The sequence below is a fragment of the Dermacentor variabilis genome, chromosome 10 (genome assembly GCF_050947875.1).
Source record: "Dermacentor variabilis isolate Ectoservices chromosome 10, ASM5094787v1, whole genome shotgun sequence".
NCBI classification, from domain to species: domain Eukaryota; kingdom Metazoa; phylum Arthropoda; class Arachnida; order Ixodida; family Ixodidae; genus Dermacentor; species Dermacentor variabilis.
In genome coordinates this window covers 135,458,602-135,475,370 of record NC_134577.1, presented here as the reverse complement: position 1 = coordinate 135,475,370, position 16,769 = coordinate 135,458,602, and the positions used below count along the sequence as shown (strand labels likewise).

Below are 16,769 nucleotides of genomic sequence, written 5' to 3'. Positions count from 1 at the left end.
CACCATTCGCGTCAAGCGATGAAATCAGATAACACAAGGTTCGGCGACAACAGACAGCGGATAGAAGCATCGATAACTTTCCAGAAACTTCGGATACATGCAGGCGCGTCCCGCGCTGTGCGATAACATTTGTTAGGTGGCAAACGTGTCGCCCTATAAAGACAAGTACACGTGTCAATACCCCTCTCTCAAAAAGCATCGACCCGATGCTGCAAACAAACGAAAGAATTAAATAAGCACTCGTAGCAAAGAAAACAACAAAATAACGAAAGTTCGTTAGCGTCCGTAAAACGGTTTAAGACGCACCACGTGAACCACTTCAGGTCGTGCGCGGCACCGCTATGAATGCGAAATGCCGTCTGGCACGACCTCATAGTCCAGTGCGGCAATACGTCGGATGACCTTGTAGGGCCCGAAATAGCGTCGCAATAGTTTCTTACTCAGTCCTCGTCGGCGTATCGGGGTCCATACCCAAAAACGGTCACCGGGCTGGTACTCGACGAAGCGTCGTCGGAGGTTTTAATGTCGGCTGTCGGTGCGCTGCTGGTTTTTCATCCGTAGGCGAGCGAGCTGTCGGGCTTCGGCGCACTTGAAAATAGGTAGCGACATCAAGATTCTCTTCGTCGGTGACGTGCGGCAGCATGGCGTCGAGCGTCGTCGTCGGGTTCCTGCCGTAAGCCAACTTGAACGGCGTGATCTATGTTGTTTCTTGCACCGCCGTGTTGTAAGAGAATGTTACGTACGGCAGGACGGCATCCCACGTCTTGTGTTCGACGTTGACGTACATGGTAGCATGTCGACGAGTGTCTTATTCAGCCACTGCGTAAGACCATTCGTCTGTGGGTGGTAGGCAGTTGTCCTCCTGTGCCTTGTCTGACTGTATTGCAGAATAGCCTGGGTGAGCTCCGCTGTAAAGGCCGTTCCTCTGTCGGTGATAACGACTTCTGGGGCGCCGTGTCGCAGCAGGATGTTTTCGACAAAGAATTTCGCCACTTCAGCGGCGCTACCTTTCGACAGTGCTTTAGTTTCAGCAAAGCGGGTGAGGTACTCCGTCGCCACGACGATCCGCTTATTTCCGATTGTTGACGTCGGAAAGGGTCCCAACAAGTCCATCCCGATCTGCTGGAATGGCCGGCAAGGAGGCTCGATTGACTGTAGTAATCCGGTTGGCTTTGTCGGTGGTGTCTTGCGTCGCTGACAGTCTCGGCATGTTCTGACATAACGCGCGACGTCGGCGGTCAGGCGCGGCCAATCATCATCATCATCATCATCATCATCATCAGCCTGGTTACGCCCACTGCAGGGCAAAGCCAATAATACCTTTCCTGTATCCTCGATAGTGTCCGGGGAAATCCGAGGTGTCCAGCGGTCGGATCGTCATGTAGGGCGTGCAATATTTCTGGACGCAGTCCTGACGGGACAACAAGAAGGTAGCTAGCGCGCACTGGTGAGAAGTTCTTTACGAGTAGGTGGTTTTGAAGCGAGAACGAAGATAATCCTCGCTTAAATGCCCTAGGGACAACGTCGATGCACCCTTCCACATACTCGATGAGATTTTTCAACTCCGGGTCTGCTAGCTGCTGTTCAGCGAAGTCTTCTGCGCCTAAAATGCCAAGGAAGGTGTGGTCATGTTCGTCATCTTGCGGCGGCGAGTCAATGGGGGCGCGTGATAGGCAATCGGCATCAGAGCGTTTTCGTCCGGACTTATAGGTTACAGTGATATCAAATTCTTGCAGTCTTAGGCTCCACCGCGCCAGCCGTCCTGAAGGATCCTTTAAATTCGCTAGCCAACACAAAGCTTGATGGTCGCTGACGACTTTGAATGACCTGCCGTATAGGTACGGGCGAAATTTCGCTGTAGCCCAAACGATGGCGAGGCATTCCTTTTCGGTTGTAGGATAATTGCCTTCCGCTTTTGACAACGACCGGCTAGCGTAAGCTATCACGTGTTCATGACCATCTTTTCTCTGAACTAGCACGGCACCGAGCCCTAGGCTACTGGCGTCAGTGTGGATTTCGGTATCGGCGTGCTCGTCGAAGTGCGAAAGTACGGGCGGCGAATCCATGCGTCGTTTGAGTTCTTGAAATGCGTCGGCCTGCGGAGTTTCCCACTTGAACTCGACGTCACATTTAGTTAGCTGTGTCAGCTGCTCAGCGATACGTGAAAAGTCCTTGACAAATCGCCTGTAGTGGGCACACATGCGAAGAAATCTACGCACTGCCTTCTTGTCGATGGGCTGCGGGAACTTTGCGATGGCACCTGTCTTCTGCGGGTAGGGGCGGACTCCAGGCTTGCTGATGACGCGGCCGAAGAACAGAAGCTCATCGTGAGCAAAGCGGCACTTATCTGGCTTCGGAGTGAGCCCTAATAACTTGATGGCATCTAGTACTGTCGCAAGCCGCCAAAGGTGATCGTCGAAATTGTCGACGAAGACGACGACGTCATCCAAGTAAACCAGACAGGACTTCCGCTTCAATCCTGCTAACACCGTGTCAATGACGCGCTGGAACGTTGCAGGCGCCGAGCAGAGTCCGAATGGCATGACCTTGAACTCGTAGAGGCCGTCTGGCGTGATTAAGGCGGTCTTTTCGCGATCTCTCTCATCGACTTCTATTTGCCAGTAGCCAGACTTGAAATCCATCGACGAGAAGTATTTTGCGTTACAGAGACGATCTAATGCGTCGTCTATCCGTGGTAGGGGATATACATCCTTCTTTGTGATTTTGTTCACTCGACGATAATCGACGCAGAAACGTAAGGTGCCGTCCTTTTTCTTCACCAAGACAGCAGGGGATGCCCACGGGCTTTTCGACGGCTCGATGATGTCGTCGCGCATCATTTCGTCGACTAGTTGTCTTATAGCTTCACGTTCTCGCGTCGAAACTCGGTAAGGGCTCTGACGGAGTGGTCGAGCGCACTCCTCGGTTATTATGCGATGCTTGGCGACTGGTGTTTGTCGAATCGTCGATGACGTCAAAAAGCAGCCTTTGTATCGGAGCAGACTTCTGAGCTGCTGGTGCTTAATCACAGGGGGATTGGATTAATATTGTAGTCTGGTTCGGGAACCATGGTCGTCGGGGTAGATGTGGCGGAATCCGAGAGGACAAACGCATTACTGGTTTTCAGAATTTCCTGAGTGTATGTGATCGTCGTGCCCATGTTCATATGCTTGAACTCCTGGCTGAAGTTTGTCAGCAACACTTCAGTTTTTCCTCCATGCAGTCGAGCGATCCCTCTTGCGACGCAAATTTCATGGTCTAGCAGTAGACGTTGGTCACCTTCGATGACGTCTTCAACGTCGGCAGGCGTTTTGGTACCTACGGAAATGACAATGCTGGAGCGAGGCGGGATGCTGACTTGAGTTTCGAGCACGCTTAAGGCATGGTGACTACTAGAGCTCTCCGGCGGTATCGCCCGATCTTCCGACAGCGTTATGGACTTCGACTTCAGGTCGATGATTGCGCCGTGTTGGTTCAGGAAGTCCATGCCAAGAATGACGCCTCGCGATCACTGTTGGAGGATAACGAAGGTGGCAGGGTAAGTCCGGTCATGAACGGTAATTTTTGCCGTGCACATTGCAGTCGGCCTAATGAGGTGTCCTCCAGCAGTCCGAATTTGGGGACCCTCACATGCAGTTTTAACCTTCTTCCACTAGGCGGCGATGTGTCCACTCATTACAGAGTAATCGGCCCCTGTGTCGACTGAGGCAGTGACTGCGTAGCCGTCGAGAAGCACGTCGAGGTCGGTGGTTCTTTGTCTGGCGTTGCAGTTGGGTCTTGGCGTCGGATCACGGCTGCGTCGTGTTGAACAGAAGCTGGAACGTCGCGTCGTCAAGTCGTCTTTCGTCGGTGTAGTCTTCGCTTCCTGACTTCGTTGGGGCGGCGGCGTGTCGTCTTTAGGTCGTCGAGATGGTTTCTTGGTCGTCTTCGTCGGAGACGAAGGATCTTCGTCAGTTCGACGAACAGCAACCGCACCTCCATCGGTTGATGCTTTTAGTTTTCCGCATATGGGCTCGCAGAGCGGCCCCGGGCTGGGCCGGTGTATGGTCGGCGCTGCGGCGACAGGTAGCGGCCTGGTGACGGTGAACGGGACGGTCGTCCAGGGCTCCGTTGAGTAGGGCGAGGTAGTCGGCGATGTCAGGAGGGCGTTCACCTTTCCTCAGGCGCTGTGCGTTGACGGCGAAGCCTCGCAATCCCAGGTCGCGGTATGGGCATCGGCGGTACACATGGCCGGCTTCGCCGCAGTAATAGCAGAGCGGGCGGTGGTCGGGGGTGCGCCAAATGTCCGTCTTCCTCACCTAGGCGCGCTGCGCGACGGATGGTCGTGCTGGTGGCGGACGATGGAATTGCGGCGTTACAGGGCCCTGGCGGGGTCGCGTAGGCGGGCCTTGACGGCGTGCGACGGCGGCGTAGGTAATCGCTTCCGGCTGGGGCTGCGGTAATTGAGGTTGCACCTCAGTAACCCCAAGCAATCGCTGAACCTCATCTTTCACGATGTCAGCGATCGAAGTTACTTGAGGCTGCGACGAAGGCAGGACTTTGCGCAGTTCTTCGCGCACAATGGCCCTGATTGTCTCTTGAAGTTTGTCCGAACCCAGTCCTTGGATGGCATACTGCAGCGTGTGCCCCTGGCGGTTATATTGCCGGCTGCGCATCTCCAGAGTTTTCTCGATCATCGATGCCTCTGCAGAAAACTCAGCCACAGTCTTCGGTGGGTTACGAATAAGTCCGGCGAAAAGTTCTTGCTTGACGCCCCGCATCAGGAAGCGAGCTTTTTTCCCTCCGACATTTCCGGGTCGGCGTGCCAGAAAAGACGGGCCATCTCCTCCGTGAAGATCGCGATCGTCTCGTTTGGCAGCTGCGCTCTGGTTTCTAGAAGAGCTTGGGCTCGCTGTTTTCGCACGACGCTCGCAAACGTTTGCAAGAAGCCTCTTCGGAACAGGTCCCACGTCTTTAAGGTGGCTTGTCGATTCTCGAACCAGGTCCTGGCGCCGTCTTTCAATGCGAAATAGACATGCCGCAGCTTGTCGTCGCTGTCCCAATTGTTAATCTTACCGACCCTCTCATACGTCTCCTGCCAGCTTTCCGGGTCCTCAAATGTGGAACCGCGGAACGTCGACAGCTCCCTGGGCTTCTGCAGAACTATTGGGGCTGCTCCGGCTGCCATTGCGGCTGTCTTCTTGGTCGTCTCTGGACGAACTTCCCTGACGCTCTTCTTGGTCGTCTCTGGTAGAATTCTGAGTTCGGGGGGCAGCTGCTGTAGCCGGCGGCTTGCTCGATGTTCCGGGACGGTGCTGGTGTTGTCTTTGCGGTCCGGGCTTGAATTACGGCTTGTCGGGGGCGTCCGGTACATGAACGTAAAGCACCTGCACCAGATGTCACGTGGTGGTGACGTTGAATAACACAGTAGCAATACTGTGAACGACAAAACTAACTTTTATTGGGTGAACCTGTGCCCACAAAACAGGCTACACTTATAGCACAACGATAGTGGCGAATACGCTCGGCGATCGTCGAAAATCTGATCAGCGGGCCAAGCGCGTCGGCTTTTATACAGTAGTCATCGAATGTTCCAGACTAATCGTTGGGACCCGCATGCCTTCTACAAAGTTCCACACCATTCGCGTCAAGCCATGAAATCAAATAACACAAGGTTCGGCGACAACAGACGGCGGATAGAAGCATCGATAACTTTCCAGAAACTTCGGATACATGCAGGCGCGTCCCGCGCTGTGCGATAACACTTGTTAGGTGGCAAAACGTGTCGCCCGATAAAGACAAGTGCACGTGTCACTTTGCACGTACGTGAACGCCGAAATACACCTGAGGAGCTCCATTTCTTATGTCGCTGAAAGATCTTTCTGACGCGACCGAGACGGTCGCTTTTCGCATTGGGGGCAATTGACAGAAGTGGGGCTCGCGCACCGCCGGACGGCGCGGCGCTAATGTCGGCACCACGAAAGACGACAAAGTGCGCAGGCTGCACGCTCTTCTTCTGGCCCGCCATTAAAGAAAACATCTATTTTGTAACACTCCGTCTTCAATCTACGTTACAATATGTTACAATATGTTACGTTACAATCTATGTAACAACGCCCACACCACTGTACAAGGCCACTTGGGCATCCATTGCCGGCACTGCGGCTGCGTGCCCGTCTTTGAAGATACTGAAGTTTTAGCCAGACAAAGCTCATAGATCAGCCGGGAAATTATGAAAGCTGATTTCATCAGAAAACTTTTTAGTATGTGCGTTAGTGCCCCCTCTATCGCGCTGACCCCTAGTGAGGTCACGTATCTAAACAGACAAAAATCGTAATGTTCGTTTTTTTCAAGTGACAATGCTCTTCGTATAGTGACTTGCTGTTAGAACACCCCTTGTGACTGACTTTCATTTTCTGCGCATGCCTTCTCTTGTATTATACACACAATGTAGCAACGCAATAAAATATTGTTGGAAGTCAGCGCTCTGTCGCCTCTCGCAGTCCTTGTCCTTAGCGCTGTACGTTATTTTTGGTCATGAATTGCCAACTAGCTCAAGCAACCATCCTAGTTCAGTTCTACCAACTCGCCGCCGAATTAGTTTGAGGAGGTCAGCTCACGATGAAGTCACGATGACGACCGTCGGCTTGAAGGGGCCAGCAAACCGATTCTCGTGCTTCTAATTGCGGTCACAATGTGGATCTCCATTAGTGCGCTCGTTATCACACTGCTTGAAGGCGAGGGTTATTTGTTCGATGTTGGGCCTGATTATTTTTGTAATCATATCTCGTATTGTTGTAATCATCGATTGTATTGATTGATCTTTTTTATTAAAGATCGCGTAAGCTGTTGGAAACGTCAAATGGCGCGCCACTGCCGAAAGGAAGACGGCGTGCCTCGGTTTCAGAAGGCACACCTGCTGGTTTACGCTCTTCACGAGAAGGTCGTGAAAATCTACTAATTTTTTATGCCGCACTATCATGTTCCATCGCTGGCTTGAGAATGAGTCGTTGATAAATGACCTGCTCTTAATGGGCTTGGAATCAGTGTGTGCGGAGATCGTAAGTTCATCTGGCTGCCCACGCGGAACATCACACGTCTTGGAGATGATCGCCACGAGGAACACCACGTGGTGACTGGCACGTAGCATTTTGGGCCTGTTGATATTATTACGATATCATCGAGTGCCGCTCAAGAAACGAGCCGCCGCGAGAATGGCGATGAAGTTGGTCGGTGTGCTTGGCGCGAGCGAGTGTCGGCCTGGCTGCCTGGCTGCATGGCTCCAGTGTAAATAGCCTGTAAATAGTCTCTTCTGCCTGTGTTTTTCCACACGCAACATTCTGGTGGAGGTCAGCGATCCCCGTCCTCACCACGGAACTCAGAAGTGGTCGGCACACCGAGTTTGTCACCATGCCTCCCGGTGACGCGCCCACCTCTGCAATGGCTTCGGCTTGTCCCACTGCTCCAATGGTCACGGGCGCCCCACATCGCGACCCAGGTGGGTTCTCTGGCCTGGAGAGCCAGGATGTTGAAGACTGGATCAAACTCGATGAACACGCCAGTGCTAATAACAGGTGGGACGCAACGATTATGCTCACCAATGTCATCTTTTGTCTCGGCGGCACCCCACGCGTGTGGCACCAAACGCATGACGACGAGATAACCAGTTGGGACAATTTCAAAAGGAAGCTACGGGAACTGTTCGGCGACCCCATTGGGCGCAAGGCTGCCGCGAGAAAGGCTCTTGCGTCTCGTGTTCAGTCATCTACGGAGCCGTACGTTTCCTACTTGCTCGACGTCTTAGCTCTATGCCGCAAAGCTGACGCTGCAATGTCCGAAACCGATAAAGTGTCACATATTCTAAAAGGCATCGCCGAGGACGCTTTCAATTTGCTTGTTTTCGGCAACGTCTCGACTATCGACGCCATCATCAAAGAATGCCATCGCCTTGAACAAGCTAAGAGCCGCCGTATCACACACCCCATCACGCGGCTACCCGACACGGCTGCTACGTCGACATGGGAGGGTCGACCACGTCAGACCCCCACCTGTGACGACGTCACCCGTATTGCTCGCCGCGAGCTCGAGGCCGCCTGTTCGCCAGCCTTCTCAACGACGCCTCCCGATCCGTCCGCAACCACCTTTGCGATGATTCAGGCCGTCGTCAGACAGGAATTTGAAAGCATGGGTCTGAACTCCGTGTGTTCAACGTCTCAACCCAACGTTCCCGAGTTCTCTAGCGGCCCTGCTCGTCCTCCGAAGTCCTTTTCCGCCACATCTCGCCGCTACCCGTCTGATTGGCGTACGCCTAATGACCGGCCGATCTGATTCCATTGCTGTCGCATCGGCCACGTCGCTCGTCACTGCCGCAACCGATGGCCACCACCTCCTCGGACGTTACACCGCCGTTTATTCCAGCACCTTTCGACCTTCCGTTTCCTATACCACCCACCATGAATCCACTGCCGCTGATACTCCTGCTCCAAACCTTCGGTACAGCCGCTCGCCCTCACCTCAACGCCATCAGTCTCGTTCGCCCCAACCCCGTCGCTTCTCTTCGCCCCCTATCGCCTCCCGGATCCAGCCGGAAAACTAGGTACTGCAGCTTCTGGAGTTGAAGCTGCGTTGTCGACCGTGTCCTCAAATCCTCTCCTCAGGTTACCCACGAACCGAAACCTTCTTGACGTTGACGTTGACGGCTATCCTGTCACGACACTCATCGATACAGGAGCACATCTTTCACTTATGATTGCTGCCTTCCGACAACGACTGAACAGGCTCCTCAGCCAAGCGTCGGTACGCGTCCTCCGCGTTGCGGATGGCGGTACTGTGCCTATCATCGGCATGTGTACGGCAAGCGTCAGCATCGCCGGCCGCCACACTCGTGTCGTCTTCACCGTAATTGCTCATTGCCCCACGACCTCACTCTCCGCCTCGATTTTCTCTCCGCACATTCTGCTCTTATTGACTGCTCTTCCAGTACCCTTCGCCTTGAGTTGCCGATGCTCGCAGAACTTTCTGACGCACCCCACTGCCGCTTACGTCCCACCGCCTTTCTTCGCCTGCAGCCAAAGTCAACAGCCTACATTGAACTGTTGTCTTTCCCACCAGTTCCTGATGGCCAGTACCTCGTCGCTCTACTGCCAGACATTCCAATTAGGTATGACGTTACAGTGCCTCACAGTATACTTAATATTACTTGGAATCGAGCTCGCATGCCTGTCTGTAACTTTGGATTGGCAAAGCAAATTCTACCGCAAGGTATTTGCCTTGACACCGTTGATTGTCTCGGCGACCAATACGTGGCAGCGTTATCGACCGATGGTTCGCGCGAGCTTTGCAGGCCCCTCGCGCCAGCCTGGGGTGGCGATCTTAATATAAAGAAAATGGTTGCGACGGACCTGTCCTCGGCGCAGGCTGAAGAGCTTTGCCAAGTATTATCGTCCTACCAAAATATTTTCGACATCCACGATCGCCCTTTACGCCAGACGCTGGCGGTCAAACATCGGATTCTTACTGGTGATTCTACGCCTATTCACCGACGACCGTATTTAGTTTCTGCGTCGGAATGCCGAGTAATTCAAAACGAAGTCAACAAAATGCTCGATAAAAACATCATTGAGCCTTCTTCGAGTCCCTGGGCGTCACCTGTGGTGTTGGTTAAGAAGAAGGACGGCACGTGGCGCTTCTGTGTTGACTACCGTCATCTGAACAACATTACAAAAAAGGACGTCTACCCGCTCCAACGTATAGACGACGCCCTTGACTGCCTGCACGGTTCCAGCTATTTCTCGTCTATTGATCTTCGTTCGGGATACTGGCACATTGCTGTTGACGATATGGACCGAGAAAAAACCGCGTTCATCACACCTGATGGCTTATACCAATTTAAAGTAATGCCGTTTTGATTATGCAACGCCCCTGTCACCTTCGAACGTATGATGGACTACTTGCTCCAAGGTTTCAAATGGTCCACATGCCTCTGCTACCTCGACAACGTCATCGTCTTCTCGCCCACGTTCGACAATCACCTTGAACGTCTCACAACTATACTTGATGTATTTCCAAAGGCGAAGCTGCATCTTAACTCGTCCAAATGTCGTTTTAGCCACCGGAAAATTACTCTTCTGGGTCATGTCGTTGACGCTTCCGGAGTGCAGCCTGATCCCGACAAAACTCGCGCTGTCAGAGAGTTTCCGGTTTCGAAGACAGCCGCAGACGTTCGAAGTTTTGTAGGGCTATGCTCGTACTTTCGTCGTTTTATTCAAGATTTTGCAGAAATTGCTAGACCCCTCACTAATCTTTTGAAGAAAGGCGTACAATTTTCAAGGGGTACTGCAGAAGCCGCCGCCTTCTCTCGTCTCGTTACTCTTCTCTCCTCACCACCAATTCTCGCTCACTTCGACCCTGATGCCCCTACAGAATTGCTTACAGATGCCAGTGGTCATGGCGTAGGTGCCGTTTTAGGCTAGCGTCAGCGTGGCCAGGATCGCGTTATTGCTTATGCGAGCCGCCTCCTCACACCATCGGAGCGAAACTATTCCATTACGGAACGAGAAGGCCTTGCTGTAGTCTGGACGGTTGCGAAGTTGCGTCCTTACCTTTACGGTCGCCCTTTTTCCGTCGTCACTGACCATCATGCTCTCTGCTGGCTCTCTTCGCTAAAAAATCCTACAGGCCGGCTTGGTCGATGGGATTTGAGGCTACAAGAATTTTCTTATTCCGTGGTGTACAAGTCTGGTCGCCACCACCAAGACGCTGACAGCTTGTCGCGGTACCCTGTTGACGACTCTGACTCCTCTAATATTGCCAGTGCTTCTTGTGTATTTTCTGTATCACAGCTCCTTCGTTTCGCCGACGAGCGACGCCGTGACGCCTACATCAGATCACTCAACGACCGTTTCTAGCACTCTCCGGCCGATGCTACTCTACGCCTCTTCGTCCTCCGCGATGGTACTCTGTACTGTCGTAACATTCATCCGGACGGCTCTGAGTTCCTACTTGTAGTACCTAAACACCTCCGCTCCATCGTTATAGAAGAGCTCCACGATGCACCAACGGCAGGACATCTCGGCGTATCTTGAACCTATGACCGTGTACGTCGCCGTTTTTTTCTGGCCGGGTCTTGCCCGTTCCGTACGACGTTACGTCTCCGCTTGTGAAGTTTGCCAACGATGCAAGAAGCCTTCCCAGCTGCCCGCTGGTTACCTGGAGCCGCTCGACATTCCTGCCGAGTCCTTTCATCGTGTCGGCTTAGACCTTCTCGGCCCATTTCCAGAATCTACACCAGGGAACAAGTGGGTTGCAGTCGAGGTGGACTACGCGACCCGCTACGCCATAACCCATGCTCTTCCGACCAATTGCGCAACTGATGTTGCGGACTTCCTCCTACATGATATTATTTGGATGCATGGTGCTACGCGGTAATTGCTTAGAGACCATGGCCGTACGTTCTTAGCCAAAGTCATTGACATTATGCGTGCCTGCTCAATACAACATAAATTTACCACCTCCTACCATCCCCAAACGAACAGCCTCACTGAGCGCTTGAACCGCACCCTTACAGACAGGCTATCCAAATACGTTTCCGACGACCACCGTGACTGGGACCAGGCTCTACCCTACATTACCTTTGCATACAACTCTTCCCGTCTCGAAACTGCTCGCTTTTCCCCGTTTTACCTCTTGCATGGCCGCGAACCAGCTCTACCACTGGACACTGTACTTCCGTACGCCACAGCTTCAACTAGCGATTATGCGCGTGATGCAATCGCCCATGCTGACCACGCTCGCCAACTTGCGCGCGCTCCTCTAAAAGTGTCTCAAGACAAGCAGAAGCAACGCTACGACCTCCGTCACCGTGATGTCCATATTGTGCCCGGCAGCCTCGTGTTGCTTTGGTCACCTTCGCGTAAAGTTGGCCTATGTGAAAAACTCCTTTCTTGTTACACAGGTCCATATCGCGTGCGCCGCAAGGTGACCGATGTCACCCATGAAATCGTTCAGGCCACGGCCACTACGTCCTCCGCTGTCACAACCAGTGACATTGTCCACGTCGCCCGACTCAAGCCCTACAACTCTCCACGCGCCTTGGATATTTAACAGCACCGTGACGGTGCTTCTGCCGCCGGGGGGGGGGAGGGGGCTAGTATTACGATATCATCGAGCGATGCTCAAGAAACGAGCCGCCGCGAGAACGACGATGAAGTTGGTCGGTGCGCTTGGCGCGAGCGAGTGTCGGCCTGGTGCCTGGCTGCAGTGTAAATAGCCTGTAAATGCCTCTTCTGTCTGTGTCTTTCCACAAGCAACCATATAACATGGCGAATATAACAACATATATAACAATATACAACAATATAATATTCCTTCATTCGTTGACCTTAACGTCCCGAAACAACTCTTGAGCCATATTGCAGGGCTCTGGATTCATTTAGAACCCCTGGCGTTTTTCAACACACCCCTATGTCTAGGTACACGAGCTCTTTCGTATTTAGCCCTCATCTCAAGTGCTGCCGAGAATGGAACCCAGGTCCTCATGTTCAGCAAGAGAACGCTACGGAGCTACTGCGGCAGGTTCAATGCGAAACCAGGCAGAAGACTATTGCCTACCATTGAGAAAACAAATTTTAAAGAATGATGCCCCTGTCACACGGGCACCAGCGAAGTCCATGTAACTCCTTCGTCTTTACATCAAGGGAGTTTTTACATCAATGATCTACCTTGTGCCAAGGAAGTTAAATAAAGATTTTGGCAAAGGGAGTTCGACAATGACCGCTATACTGCTGGATGGAGTACTCGTTCCCAGATTGCCACAGCTGCGAAGAAAGTCACGCTAATAAAATGGTTGTAACTGGCTCAATTGCAAATTTAGCATTATTATTTTTACCTTTGTTTATACGCCACCTAATCGGAGTTTTTAATTTTTTTAAGGACATAGCGCCTGTACCCTCTACCCCAATGCTTCACCATGCCGCGTATGGAATTGTCGTTTCGCCATTTAGTTTGTTTATCCACTTCGTCAGTCATGTGGAAGCAGTTGAGCCCACCGCGAACGTGCAGATTACACAGAACAGAATCACAACTCGATGCGCACCAGTCGAACGTGACCACGCTGACTACGCACGAAAGCAAGAGCATAGTGTGGCGAGCATTTCTTTCAACTTCACTATGCATGGAAAACAAGACTTGCGGTAACATACAGCAAACTTTGTCACTGTGCTTTTATTAGATTACATACTGCGTTAAAAAAAGCTACATTTAACGGGTTCTGTGCATGTGTGAGCAGTTGCACGCGAAAGTTATCGCAGCAGCGCCGTTCCATGCGGAGCCCGTCGTGTTACGCTGCATTGAACCGTGTAGCACGGCCGCAACTATATGGCCATAAATCTCCATTGGGGAGTTTCATGTCAACGGAATTCGCGGGTGCCCGTGTGACAGGGGTATAATAAGCGACGCACTTGAGTGCATAACGAGAAACGAGGACATGTGTGAAATTTTACCTTTCGACCTTTCATCCTTCGCTCTGCTCGATTGCTCGGTTACGCCGAAGAACGACTCCAGCGACGGCGACGCTCAACGCAGGAACAGGGGCCTCAGAGCTACGCTCTAAACTAATGGCTCATTTCCCCGCTCCATTTCTAGTACTTTAAAGCACCCTTGTGGCGCGGTTGACTGGTTGAAATTGAGTGCTCGGAACCCATTCACCTGGTTGGTTCAGATAGCCACGATCGAGCTCAGAGCGCTTGGAGGGGCTATTAACATCTACCAGGAAGCGCGACTGAGATCCAACTCGATCGCGTGGCCCCTCCGTTTGATCAGGGATGCTCTAGAAGCAGCTAACACGTTCGGCTCGGCAGGCCTTTCTCTCACTGATAGGAACCAGTGAAATTTCCACAAATTTTCCCGTGCTCTAACGTAGAAGACAACAGTGCGCATAAACTGGTGCAGCCAGATGTGCATCTGATGCATCATGCGAGTGAAGTGTTGCGACAGCACCTGGCCCGCTGTAAGTGCCCGGGGGACAGATTCCTCCGCGGTCTTGAGCAGCAGAAGGCGGCGCTCAGGAAGAACAACTGCAGCAGCACGCATACGCAAACCGGCACCGTGGTCGCGTACGAGGCCCCCTCGGACAGGTCCAGCCAGCAACTGCGTGCGCCCAGGGTCGAGTTAATTGCTGCAGAAAATCCAAGGCTGTACTTACGAAGCAGATGGCTTCTTTTAACGGTTAACGAAATATTCAAAATCACGCATCTACTCAGTAAGCTGGATTACTCGAAGAGACGGACATTACAAAAAGAAGAAACGAAAGATATTATCATTTCAAAGACGACGCATTTGTTAGGACATGGACTAACGCCAAACCCCCAAACACAAGTGTGCATGAGATGCAGTGCTTCTTCGTGTCTTAACAAGCGCGTTGCTTTTGAAATGATAATGCCCTACCAACTAATTATCCTACGAATATCTCCTGAGCAAACATTCATAATTTACTAAATAACAAAATATCGGTAATGAACATTGTTCACTAATTACTTTAGAGCGCAAATCGCAACTTACAAAGTGAAGAGGATTATATCGCACGAAAATACGAGGATACAAATACGTGCTACACACAGGCGATGAATTACAACAGTCTTTATTTCGTGCCAAAGTACCGCATGTATAGGCCACATAAGGAATCGTCACAAGTGCAGAGCTTGCAAGCATATCCAGCTTTAGTGGACACGTGCCAACTAGTGCCCCAAGCGGGCCCCGAACGAAGCTAGCACGTTTTCAATGAAACGAGCGGGTTTTTCGCGAATAACAAAAGCTGCAAGTCGATTATCGAGAAAGGCAGGTGACAGACGTGTTCTGGAAGACAATCCACATGAGCCAAATGCAGGGATCACTCTATCGCACGTAAGAATTTTTTTCCCACAGAGGTTAACGACTTAGCAATGGAAGCCTACGGAAACGACGAAAATTTGTACTCAATTTCCTAGGCAATAACGATGCCTGTGGTTAAACTACGGCGCCTATCGTAATACCCAGTGCAGCGTATGTAGTCCGGAGACTCAGCTTTCGACTGATGCCTATCGCGACTCTCCACACATGGCGTAACACTGTTCCCAAAAGCGTTTTTTGTAACACTGTCGTGAAAATTCACGCGGTATCTATGGAAAGATGAGCGTACTACTGGGCGACGCCTCTGAAACCGTGGCCGAGTGGTAGAATCGCGCACACTTTTAGTCCCGTGTCACGGTGGCCGCGGATCGATTCCCACTTCGCACTTTTTTTTTTAAGCAGCACAGGACCTAGTTTTGCAGTGCCTCACTAGAAGGCAGAAACACAAAACCCAACATTTGCTTTCGGTTCTGGTTTTTCAGCGGCGCATTTTTTTTAAAAAGCGCATAAGACTTAGTTTTATATTCTCCCACCAGATGGCAGAAACACAAAACTCATGATTTGCTTTCGGTTCTGGTTTTCCAATGGTTATCTTGAAATATTATGTTTTTCTATTTTTCCTTCCTAAAACAGCAGTGTCGTGTTCATTTGTTAACTCAACGCATTTATGAAGATTTTATTCATTGGACATCATAACTAGATGCTTGCGCATAGCTTTGTGTTATGCAAAAAAAAAGTTTCGTGGCTTGTAGCATGGAACCTGGGAGAACAAAATGGCTATCCTTATTGCGTTCTTCTCGGAGGTCTGTTTTCTTCGACTTTCGCTTGTCCCTAATGGCACATACTCCGAGCGAATCAGGTCCACCTGGGCCACAATGCCACCCGGTGGCCTGTGCCATTCCTATCCAATATTCGTGTGGAACAAAGGTTCTGCTAGGCTGAGTCGCTGCCCGAACGTTAATTATTTCTAAAGATTCACCCAAATAACAAATACACCAACTAGGAGAAGATGTTCAGTGTGTGGAACACACGCTGCACATCTTCGCGACTGTTAATTTGTTCCCTACAGCGAAGTGGTATGAATCCGTAGGTATGGCCGTAAAAGAAACATTTGAATAAATGTCCCGTGCTGTGTCTGCCCCGGTCGCTCTACAGAAAAGCTAGCTTGGCTAGCCGTCAGTATTTAGGATCAACGTATGGCGTCCCTCTTTCGGGGCATTTGCTTTTAATGTGCAGCATTCTTTGGTGAGTACCACAGCAACTTGGTAGCAAAACCGTGCTAAGTCGTGTCTATAACGCCAAAAAACTTGACGCATTTCCCGTATGAATACATAGGTCTTTATAAAAAGGGTTGGGGTGGCCAACATGAAATTGTAAGTGGCATCAGCATGAATTTGGGCGTGATACAGGGATGGGCCAAGTTGAATTTGGTAGTGATATGGGAGTGGCCCAACCTAAATTTGGTGTGAAATGGTAACGAGCCAAGCTGAATTTGAGGCTGGGATGGGGGTGGCCCAACCTAAATTTGAGGTGATATATGGGTGGGTAACCCTAAGTTCGGGGGAATATGGGGGGTGGGCCACCCTAACCATGGGGGTGATATGGGGCTGGACGAAGCTGAGTCGGGGGTGATATGGGGACGGGCTAACCTAAATGCGGGAGTGATTTGCGGTGGGCCATCCTAAATTTGAGGTGATAGAGGGGTGGACCAGGCTAAGTTTGGGGCTGATATGGGGGTAGCCAACCTGGATTTGGGGATGATATGGGGGTCCGCCAACCTAAATTTGGGGGTGACATATGGGGACGGGATAACCTAAACATGAGGGTGATGTGCGGCTGTGCCAAGCTGAATTGAGGGGTGATATATGCGTGGACTAACCTTAATCGGAGGATATAATCATTGACCA

General features: G+C 51.4%; 1 protein-coding gene across 1 annotated transcript in view; it reads right to left on the bottom strand.

Moving 5' to 3' along the window:
• The window catches only part of LOC142559425 (adhesion G protein-coupled receptor B2-like), a 588,333-nt gene that overhangs the window by 92,551 nt on the left and 479,013 nt on the right, over nucleotides 1–16,769 (bottom strand). The window contains exon 4 of the mRNA XM_075671022.1: nucleotides 13,975–14,124. Coding sequence (XP_075527137.1) covers nucleotides 13,975–14,124 — 150 coding nt within the window. The remainder of the gene's footprint in view (nucleotides 1–13,974; nucleotides 14,125–16,769) is intronic.